The 11,301-nt window shown below is 47.1% G+C and overlaps 1 protein-coding gene across 4 annotated transcripts in view; it reads left to right on the forward strand.

Annotated features, from left to right (window-relative positions):
- THEM5 (thioesterase superfamily member 5) overlaps window positions 1–2,532 on the forward strand; it is a 39,024-nt gene extending 36,492 nt beyond the window's left edge. For 3 of the 4 annotated variants that reach the window (XM_021089841.1, XM_021089842.1, XM_013997133.2), the window contains 3 exons: window positions 1,232–1,342; window positions 1,662–1,786; window positions 2,314–2,532. In XM_021089841.1, coding sequence (XP_020945500.1) covers window positions 1,232–1,342; window positions 1,662–1,786; window positions 2,314–2,357 — 280 coding nt within the window. In that variant the 3' untranslated portion in view covers window positions 2,358–2,532. The remainder of the gene's footprint in view (window positions 1–1,231; window positions 1,343–1,661; window positions 1,787–2,313) is intronic. The other variant, XM_021089844.1, reaches the window with a different exon arrangement.

Raw genomic sequence — 11,301 nt, forward strand, 5'->3', positions numbered from 1 at the left:
GATCTCTGCTAGGAGTTTTATAGTGTCATGTCTTATGGTTAAGTCTTTAAGCCATTTTGAGTTTATTTTTGTATATGGTGGGAGAGTGTGTTGTAACTTCATTGATTTGATGCAGCTGCCCAACTCTCCCAGCACCACTTGCAGAAAAGACTGTCGTTTTCCCATTGTATATTCTTGCCTCCTTTGTCAAAGATTAACTGACTGTAGGTGTGTGGGTTTATTTCTGACCTCTTTATTCTGTTCCATTGACCCATATGTCTGTTTTTGTGCCAATACCATGCTGTTTTGATTACTGTAGCTTCATAGTATTATCTGAAGTCTGGGAGGGTTACACCTCCTGCTTTGTTCTTTTCAGGATTGCTGAGGCAATTCTGGGTCTTTTATGGTTCCATATAAATTTTAGAATTATTTCTTCTTGTTCTGTGAAAAATGTCAATGGTAATTTGATCAGGATTTCATCAGATTGGTAGATTTCTTTGGGTATATGGCCATTTTAACAATGTTAATTCTACTAATTTAAGAGCATAAGATATCTTTCCATTTTTAAAATCATCTTTAATTTCCTTTATTAATGTTTTATAGTTCTCAGCATATAAGTCTTTCACTTCCTTAGGTTGATCCCTAAATAGTTTATTTTGAGGGGTTCAATTTTAAAAAGGTATTGTTTGGGGTTTTTTTTACATTCCCTTTGTGATATTTCATTGTTAGTTACACACTTAAAATAAAGAAATGTTTGCAACATCCTGCTGAAGCAGGCTCTCAGCTTACCACAGGCAACACTGCTCAGGAGTCCATCTTGTCAGCACTTTATAGGTCCTCAGTCTCACATTTACCCATCTTGAGAATGTGGGCTCAACACTAGCCATGGTGACTGGTGAGATGAGAGCTGGTACAAGGCCATGGTTTAGAGACTAAAGCCAAAAAAGTTCAGGGGCTTTTCCATCCCCTGTAGGGATGCACCTTTCCAAATTACAATAATTGCTTCCAGCAATTAGATGATGAATAAGAAAAGGGTTTTTCCATTAACTCTATCAGAAAAAAAAAATTTTCTGGTGAAATAAAATAATTGTATCAGTGGTTGTTAACATATGCTATAGCAACATGGGAGAAAAATCAGCTGATTTTGACTTGTTTGATCAGAGGGGACCCAGATCTGTCTCCTTTCCTTTCCTTGGAGAAGATGAAGGTGGGGTGGTTCCAGCCTCAGCCTTGCTCCCTGCCCCACCACCAGGTTTGCCCATGGAGGGTCCCTGGCAGCCATGATAGACGAGACCTTTTCAAAAACTGCTTACCTGGCTGGAGAGGGCCTGTTAACACTAAATCTCAACATCAGCTTCAAAAAGTAAGTACAGATCCATGTCTTGCTGGTCAAAGTCATGGTCCTTTTCACTGTCGAGAGGGTAGCCAGCCATCCTGGGTGGTACAGAAGCCCTGCCTGTTACCTTCCTTCCCCAGCTCACTGCCGCACAGTCCTCTGGTCCCTGGCAGGAACCTAACCTCTGCCATCGATTTGGGTTGCTGGCAAATGGGTCCTGAGCCCAGAGCCACTTAAGTCCTTGAGGTGGGGTGGGATGAAGAGAAGGATGGGGGTACAGAGTGGTGGAGGGAGGGGGGCCAGGCCAGTTCACCTTGCAAGATGGCTAAGCCGCCTCCTCTCGCAGCTTGATCCCCGTGGACTCTCTAGCTGTGCTGAATGTTGACGTGGAAAAGATTGAGAACCAGAAGATTTACATGTCCTGCATCATCCAGAGCCGAGACCAGCAGACACTTTACGCCAAAGCCTCAGGTAAAGAGGTCCTCAGCCTCAGCGCCAGGCCCTCCTGAATGGAAGAGCAAATGCTAAGGATCCAGCTTTTCAGAATGGGATTGGGCAACTGCTATAGACACAAAACAAGGGAGAACCTTCTTTTTCTTTTATTTTTTTTGCTTTTCAGGGCCATACCTGCAACATATGGAAGTTCCCAGGCAAGGGTCAAATCGGAGCTGTAGCTGCCAGCCTACACCACAGCCACAGCAACCCAGGCTCCAAGCCACATCTGTGAACTACACGACAATTCATGGCAATGCCAGATCCTTAACACACTGAGCAAGGCCTGGGATCAAATCCGTATCCTCAAGGATACTAGTCAGGTTCATTTCTGCTGAGCCACGATGGAAACTACAACTTTTTTTCTGTGTATAACTGGCCCCAAGCTGTACCACAGTGACAGGATCCAGGTACTGAGTAACTGGGTGCAAATGCTCTGAGCACCTCATTGAACACCTGCCCTCTGTGCTCTGGCTCCTGCCACTTGGCTCACCCTTCTCTTGCAGGCATTTTCCTCCAGATGTCACTGGAAAAGGATTCATCTAAATAATAGCCCCTGTGCCTTCAGGAGAGCCTACTGCTGACTGCCTTGCCTACTGCTGACTGCCTTGCCTGGGACCCACCACCGAGCAGAGAGGAGTGACCAGAAAATAACCAGTAAAGTGAGGGAGAGGGCACTTTCCTCTGCATAAATAAAGTCTCACAGCCCCCTTCTTAGCCCAAGACCCTTCTGTAGTTGGAAATCAGAATCCTTCCAGGGGAGTTCCCACTGTGGCACAATGGGATTGGCTGTGTCTTAGGAGCCCTGGGACACAGGTTCAATCCCCAGCCTGGCACACTGGGTTAAGGATCTAGTGTTATAGGTTCAGGGCAGACACAAAGGGAGGAGGTGTCAGTTTTACTCTAGAAAGCAATCAGAAGGCTTTCTAAAGCAAGCTGTGCTTGAACGGAGTCTCAAAAGTTAAGGGGTGTCCACCAGGCAGGCATGGGAGAGGAGGATATTCCAAATGGAGGGACTAGTACAAACAAAGGCATCAAGGGGAGAAAGAGTACCCTCTGGAGGAGTTCCCGTTGTGGCTCAACAGGTTAAAGGGCCTGGTGTTGTCTCTGTGAGTAGGTGGGTTCAATCCCTGGTCTTGCCCAGTGGGTTAAGGATCTGGCGTTGCCGTGAGGTGTGATGTAGGTTACAGATGCAGCTTGGATCCCGTGTTGCTGTGGCTGTGGTGTAGGCTGGCAGCTATAGCTCTGATTTGACCCCATATGCCTCAGATGCAGCCCTAAAAAGCAAACACACACACACAGGAGAGCATCAAGGCACATATCATAAAGGATTTTATTATTAAATATGGTAATGCCAAACTCTGAAACAGATAACCTTTACACCTTCGTAGTCTAACCTGTATCTGAAATAGAATGCACTTTTCACTCTCATGAAGTCTAGTTTTTGGTATCTAGGAATCATTCAGAAATCCAGCTGACAAAAGGCCTGTCCTCTTCAACAGGAGATTTCCAATGTCATCCCAGGTAGTGGCATCCAGTTGTCAGATGAGAGAAGAGAAAATCCCAAGGAAGGTTTTGGGGGCCAAGCCTCAAAGTGTTTCCGTAGTCACAAGACCCCATCAAACTTCAAGGGAGATGGGCTAGAAAATATGGTCTGACCATATGTTGTAGAAGAAAGGGAAATAATTTCGGTAGGTAACTAGCAGCCACAGCCTCAGGTTTTGGGGTCTTTTTAATTAAAAAAAAAAATCTTATGCCTCAGTTTGAAAGGAGAATTGGCAGAGGAGGGATGAGTCTGTGTCCAAACCCTCATCCTGACAAGTGAAGAATTCAAGTTCGGGCCTCAACTAAGATTCCAGGATCTGGGACAGGGGCTGGGGGTTCAGAGAAAATGAACATTTTGTGGCAAGGAACAGGGTCAGAGAGTTGGACACAAGTTCAGCAGTGGTGGAGAGGTGGGTGGGTCAGGTTTTCTTTCTAGGAACTAGACCACATGCTTCCTAAGCCATCAGTCTTGAATAACAGGCAAAGAATTGGTTGACATGGTTTTGAAGGGACTTGAAAAGGGACTTGATCCAGTGTCCTTCAAAAGCTGGAGACATACTAGCAGTTCCTGTCATGGCTCAGCAGTTAATGAATCTGACTAGGACCCGTGAGGACATGGGTTCAATCCCTGGCATTGCTCAGTGGGTTAAGGATCTGGCATTGCCGTAAGATGTGGTGTAGGTCGCAGACGCAGCTTGGATCCTGTATTGCTGTGGCTGAGGTGTAGGCCAGCAGCTACAGTTCCGATTCGATCCCTAGCCTGGGAACTTCCATGTGCCTTGGGTGCGGCCCTAAAAAGACCAAAAAAAGGAGTTCCCGTCGTGGCGCAGTGGTTAACGAATCCGACTAGGAACCATGAGGTTTCGGGTTCGATCCCTACCCTTGCTCAGCGGGTTAACGATCCGGCGTTGCCGTGAGCTGTGGTGTAGGTTGCAGACATGGCTCGGATCCCGCGTTGCTGTGGCTCTGGCGTAGGCCGGTGGCTACAGCTCCGATTCAACCCCTAGCCTGGGAACCTCCATATGCCGCGGGAGCGGCCCAAGAAATAGCAACAACAACAACAAAAGACAAAAAAGACAAAAAAAAAAAAAAAAAAAAAAAAGATGGAGATGCACTAATGGCCACAGCCAGAAATCTTGTGGCTGCCAACTGTGCCCTCCCCCCATATTCCCTATACACTCCCCTCCTCCTTTTGTGCTTTCACGTTTGCCTTGGATGACCCGTTAAACCCAGACTGTAAATCAATGTGTACCAAAAACCTCTTGTCCTTTATTCATGGCCAAGAAGAGCCTAATCTTCATTTAAATATATTCCATCCTTCCAAGGCAATCAACAAAAGGAAAAAAACCAAAACCATTGTACTTGGAAACTCAAGTACAACTTGCTTCATTCTTCTCACATCTAGCAGTGGGATGTCAGCACCCAGGAAGACTTTGGAAGTCCTGTGTTGAAGATAGCAGAGGTTGAATGCCTCCTAGCACCCCTCTGCTGGGGCCAGTGTCTCATACAAACAAGCACCAGCTGGCAAGCGAAGAGGTAGGAGGCTCTTAGGCAATCCCACAGCCAGGCCGGGGATGTCAGCCCTGATTGGATGAGGCCAGGTGAGCAAGCAGGGATCTTGGTAAGGGAAATAAGGTCACCAGCTGCTGGAATACTTCTCTAGCTTCGAGGGCTTTGACAGATGCCTATCTTCTACCAGAAGGCCAATTATCGCAGCTTTCCAGGCAGAAACAAGGGGAGTTGCTGCCTCCACACTTTAAAAACCAATTCCCATGTGTAGTACATTCATCTGGAATACAAATACTATTATAGAGGTAGATGGGGTGGAATCCAATTGGCAATCCAAGCGAATGTGGATTTTTGTTGTTGTTGTTGGGCAGGGGGCTGCAAGTGCAGCATATGGATGTTCCCAAGCTTAGGGTCAAGTCGGAGCTGCAGCTGCTGACCTATGCCACAGCCACAGCAGCAAAGGATCCAAACCATGTCTGCGACCTACACTGCAGCTCATGGAAACACCGGATCCTTAACCCACTGAGTGGGACCAGGAATCAAACCCTCATCTTCATGGACACTAGTCAGGTTCGTTACCACTGAGCCACAATGGGAACTCTAACAAATGTGGATTATTATTCTGCTTGAAGCAGAGAATATGTGTTCTCCAAATGTCTGAATTAAGCGCCAAGAGAAACCAAAGAGTGAATAAGGCAATTGTAAGACCAACCAGTTCCAGAAGGCAACCAACATCAATGGCTCATACCAGCTCTTAAAGAAGGGGCCCCTAAAGTCTTCCTGAAACTAAGACCGCAGAACTAGATCATGCATCATGGGTCCTGCTTGAGGAGCCAGAGCTGCAAGACACGGTATATCACCAACCCCATGACCTGCCAGTGAGTTCTGGTGGCCAAGTCATGCTGCCTGAGGCCACTGCTCAAGGATACAGGACAATTTAGCAAAAGCTCAGGGAGTCATAGCAGTTGTCTGCTGACCTAGAGAAAAGGTCTGTCCCCTCTTAGCCTCTTCATCTGGCTTGAACCCAGGAAAGCACTCTGTACTGGCCGGTCCTCTAAGTGTCCTTCTACAGTGGCACTGGCAAGTAAAAAGAGGCCAAGGCCCTGGGTCACCTGCAAAGTTCTTGAGTGGCAGCAATGGCGCAGGCAGAGGTAGGAGGCCGCACCCCCAGTCCTCACTCAAGGGAACAGTTCTGCACAAATACAAAGACCCCTAGGGTACAAGACAGAACAGTACTCCTTTTTTGGGGGGGGGGGGTCTTTTTGCCTTTTCTAGGGCCACTCCTGTGGCATATGGAGGTTCCCAGGCTAGGGGTTGAATCGGAGCTGTAGCCACCGGCCTATGCCAGAGCCACAGCAATGTGGGATCCGAGCCACATCTGCGACCTACACCACAGCTCACGGCAACACCGGATCCTTAACCCACTGAGCAAGGCCAGGGATGGAACCCGCAACCTCATGGTTCCTAGTTGGATTCGTTAACCACTGAGCCACAACAGGAACTCCAGAACAGTACTCTTTGAGATAGAAGATCTGGGTTGTATGTGCACTGAGACACATGGAAGTTCCCAGGCCAGGCATCAAATCCGAGCCACAGCTGTGGCAGAACTGGATCCTTTAACCTACTGCACCAGGCCAGGGATTCAACCTGCACCTCCACAGCAACCTCAGCCATTGCAGTTGGATTCTTAACCCACTGAACCACGGTGGGAACTCCCAATAATTTTTTTTTTTTAAGACTGAAGAGGAAAAGAAGACGATATGGGTTCTAGCCTCAACTCTGCTGTGTGGCACATTATTTCTTCCAGGGTCTGTTTCCTGTTCACTAAAAATGAAAGCATAGATGAGGTGATCCTCAAGTTCCAGGTCTGATGTCTTACCGTTCTGATTAAGTCAGCTTTTGGCTACCCAGCATGCCAGTCATTTGCTCGACTGCTCGCAGATCTCCTCCTTCCCCTACGCTGCCTTAGACTGCAGAGGGCTAGTGCCTACAATCTCCGATTCCCAGTCTCCTTTGTCATCCAGCTTTGAAGGGCTCTAGTGGCAGGTTGGAAGGTGGAAAGTAGGGAGATGTAAGGGTATTTCTCCCCTTTTCTTTGTTTTGGAAGGCAACTCCAGTAGCGGCTCTGTCTCATGGTTACCGATCCTACCAGACAGCCCTCAACATCCTATTGGCCATGTTTGCTCTTCCATCACCTCGGTAACAAGTTCCCTGTGTTAAACTCCCTCTGTTGAAGCACCTAACAAGTGCTGTTTTCCTCACCAGACCCTAACTCATATGGCCAGGTTGTGGATTTTCTGTAGTCAGTTTTCTCTTCAGTCCCACTGCTATATGGCCCAGGTGGGTTACACGTTTGTGTGCACCCTGAATTTAACACCCACCAAGAGAAGGACACGGAAGGGGTGAGGAAGGAGGAAAGTGACCTGTCAAAGACTGGGCACAATCCAGGCTGAAAATAAATCTCTGCCCATTCCCCCCACACACACACACTGCACAGCTGAGCACAGCTGGAGAAAACACACACACAACCCCGCTATCCTGCTTTAACGTCATGATCACTCTCCTAACGTGGGCCCATTATACAGCCTGGCAGTCAGCCTGCAGTTCCCTAGACCATTCAGTCTCCCGCTCTCCTGGGCGACTGTTTCATTCCTGGTCCTCTCTACCCGAACCCCTAGCACTGGCTCCTCCCCCATCATCACTCTCAGCTGATGACCTTGCTTCCTGTTTCCTTGAGAAATTAATGAGAAGCATTCAAAGAGAGCGAGCTCCCACACCTCTACCAGTTTATTCCACTTTGCCTCCAGTAACCGGGTGAACTGTTCATAGAGCAAGCAAGGGACAACCCTTAGATCTATTTCTCATGCGTGACACCTATTTCTTATTGTCTACTCAGCAATATTGCTCCAAATATTCTTCTTTCTCTCTTCCGCACTATCGATTTTCCTTTTCTATTTGATTTTCCCCAGCAGCATACAAATATATTATTATTTCTGTCATTTAAAAATTTTGCTCTTATAGTTCCTGTCGTGGCTCAGTGGTTAACGAGGATCATGGGTTTGATCCCTGGCCTCACTCGGTGGGTTAAGGATCTGGTGCTGCTGTGGCTGTGGTGTAGGCCGGCAGCTGTAGCTCCAATTTGACCCCTAGCCTGGGGACCTCAATATGCCGCAGGTGCAACCCTAAAAAGATACATAAATAAATAAACAAATAAATAAATAAAATATAAAAATTAAAATTTTCCTCTTGATTCTACTCTCCACTCTGGCCACTGCCCCCACTTCTCCCTTCTCCTTTAGCAGACTTTTCCAGAGAGTTATCTTTGCTCTCTTTCTCCTATCCTTTCCCAAGCCTTTGCCTCCACTGCTCTCCCAAACTGCTCTTGTCAAAGTCACCAATGACTCTGGCACTAAAACCAATGGTCAGTTTTCAGGCCTTATTTTATCAGAACCAGCTGGTTCCTCCTCCTCTCCCACTCTAATTGTTGGGGCACCCAAGACTCAGTCTTTTTTTATCCTTTTTCTTTTTGACCTACAGTTCACCAAGTCTTGTGGCTTTAAATTCCACCTGCATTTCTGCTGGTGCCCACATTTATTTTACTAGTCTGGGCCTCTCCTTGGAGCTTCAGATTCATATATCCAGCTGCTTACTCAACATCTCCATTTAGATGTCTAACAGGCATCTCAAATTTAACAGATCTAAAACTGAGTTCCTGAGATGTACCTGCCCCATAAATGGCAGCTGTCTTCTTCTGGCTATTCAGGCTAAAAACCTTGGATAATTCTTTCTCTTTAGATAGGGATGGATCCATCAGGAAATCCTATTGACACTATCTTCAGAATATATCCAGAAACTGACTACTGCAACCGTGATCCATGCCCCAGTCATCTTACAAAGATTATTTCAATATTTTCCTATCTGGTTTCCCAACTTATGCCCTTATCCCTTTCATTCTATTCTCAACACAACCACAAGAGCAATCCTTTAAACGGTACATCATCATATCACTCCTCAGCTTATCAAAAGGAAAAGCTAAAACTGTTATCAGCCCCAGTAGAATCTAGCCCTGGTAAATCTCTGATGTCATATCCCCATCACTCATTCTGTTCTGGCTACACTGGCCTCTGTGACTCCTTAAACACTCCAGGCATGCTTCTGCCTCCGGGCCTCTACATTTCAATTCTTTCTGCCCAGAATGCTTTTCTCCAGATAGCCTTCCTCCTTCCTTTGTATCATTACTGAAATGTTACATTCTCAAAGTGGCCATCTTTAACCACATTATTTAAAATTGTATGCTCTCCTGACACCCTCTATGAGCCTTCTCTAATTTTCTCCCCAACACTGATTTCCATCTAATAAACTGTATTTTTCCTAATTTATTTTTGTCTGTCTTTATTCCCCCACTAAAGTAGAAACTCCATCTAGCCAGGACACTTCTCTGCTGCCTCATGGCTATATCCCCAGAGTCCAGTATACAGTGCCATATAGTAAATAGTCAGTGACTATAAATGAATGAATGAATGAAGCCACAGAATCAAACTTCCCTCAATCCTCTGGACTTCCTCTGGATTTCTTATGATAGAAGCCAAAAATGTCCTTATTTTCAAGTCAGATTGATTTGGGGTTTCTGTTTTTGTATACTTTTAGCAGAAGTCAGCCTAACTAATGCCCAGGTGTGATCTTATTTGATCTTCATGCTGACTCAGAGTTAGGTATCTTCTCTCCGTTTTCCAGAAGGGAAAGGTGACCCCAGAAAGATTAAGTTACATACCAGAGGTCACACAGCTAGTAAGTCACAGAGCTCAGATCCCCAACCCGCCTAACTGATGCCACAGTGCTCCACACAGACCACCCTCCCCAGAAAGGACCTCAGGGCTGAGCTAAATCAGAAATCACAGGATTGGGAAGTCTGAGTGTGTCAGGAATCTCCATAAACAAAACATTTGCTCACTCAAAACTCAAGAATCAGATGTCAAAATAATCATCTTGTTTGTTTCTTGTATTTCACAACTTGTGTTTTTGCTGTTATGTCTCTCCCCTTAAACTGCTTCTCCATTCTATGTATCCCCAGCACCTAGCCCAGTGAAGGGATAAGTGAACTAATGCAGGTGCAGTTCTGCTTAATATCATTAATTCATTCAACAATCCTGACTGAGGAGTTCCCGTCGTGGCGCGGTGGTTGACGAATCCGACTGGGAACCATGAGGTTGCAGGTTCGGTCCCTGCCCTTGCTCAGTGGGTTGACGATCCAGCGTTGCCGTGAGCTGTGGTGTGGGTTGCAGACGCGGCTCGGATCCCGCGTTGCTGTGGCTCTGGCGTAGGCCGGTGGCTACAGCTCCGATTCAACCCCTAGCCTGGGAACCTCCATATGCCGCGGGAGCGGCCCAAGAAATAGCAACAACAACAACAACAAAAAAGACAAAAAAAAAAAAAAAATCCTGACTGAGCACCTGCCTTATTCTAAGCACTGTCTTTGTGATGCTTACAGTCTAGTAAGGGAGGAAGTCATGAAACAATCACATAAATAAATCACAGGAAGAACTGTGAACAGTACCATAAAGGGGAGTATGGGGTGCTGTGAAGGTAGAGAACAGAAGCCCTTAATATCAATGGTGAGGATATCAGCGAGGGCCTCCAGAGCCAAAAGATGAAGAGGGAGTGGTCCTAGGAGAGGAAAGAGTTTAGGCAAAGGCCCTAAGGAGGGAATGAAGGATAGTGACTGTACCTGGAGTACAGTTGATGGCCTCATCTTTTCCGTGGTAGTCTGTGCTTCCTAGAGCTGTCTTCAAGGAGGGGAAGGAGGGAGGAGACATCCTCCATGTTTACAGTTTAACACACTTCTAACAAGAATGGGGGGTTGCCACCGTGCTTGCCGCCAGCCTGACCTGGGCTCTGATGGAACCAGCTCTGTCCTCAGTGTCTCTGTGTCCAGAAATCTTGAGGCTGGTCACGTTTCCTTGGTCCCGTGTAATTCAGAGAAATAGTCACCGCAAATCACCCTGTCTGGGAGCAATGTGAATGGCTCTAGACGGGAACAATGGGGCCCAAGGCAGGATTCCGGCAAGGAGGGTTTTGCAGAAGTTACCTTTTGTGTTGCCACGGCTGTGGGCTTCACCTAGGAGGGCTGGGGTGGGGCCAGTGTAGCACAGAAAGATAGAGGCCACTGCTCCCTAAAGGGCTGTCACCCTTTTCGCTGCAGCCCTTCCCCAACTCCCCAGCGGCCTGGGCCCAGCAGAGAAAACCTCAGGGGCGCAGGGCTGGCTTTCTGCTGGAAACCCGAAGGAAGGAGTTAAGAAGGCCGGCCTGATGGCTGCAGAGACAGAGCTGTGTTTATCCAGGAAAAGAGGTCGTACGTTGGCAACGCAACGGAGGCCCCTGCCAACTCCTCCCAGAAGGACTGGGCTGGGGTAGGAAGCTGTTCCCCTCCGGTTCTGAACGCC

Source organism: Sus scrofa, chromosome 4 (assembly GCF_000003025.6).
Source record: "Sus scrofa isolate TJ Tabasco breed Duroc chromosome 4, Sscrofa11.1, whole genome shotgun sequence".
NCBI lineage: Eukaryota > Metazoa > Chordata > Mammalia > Artiodactyla > Suidae > Sus > Sus scrofa.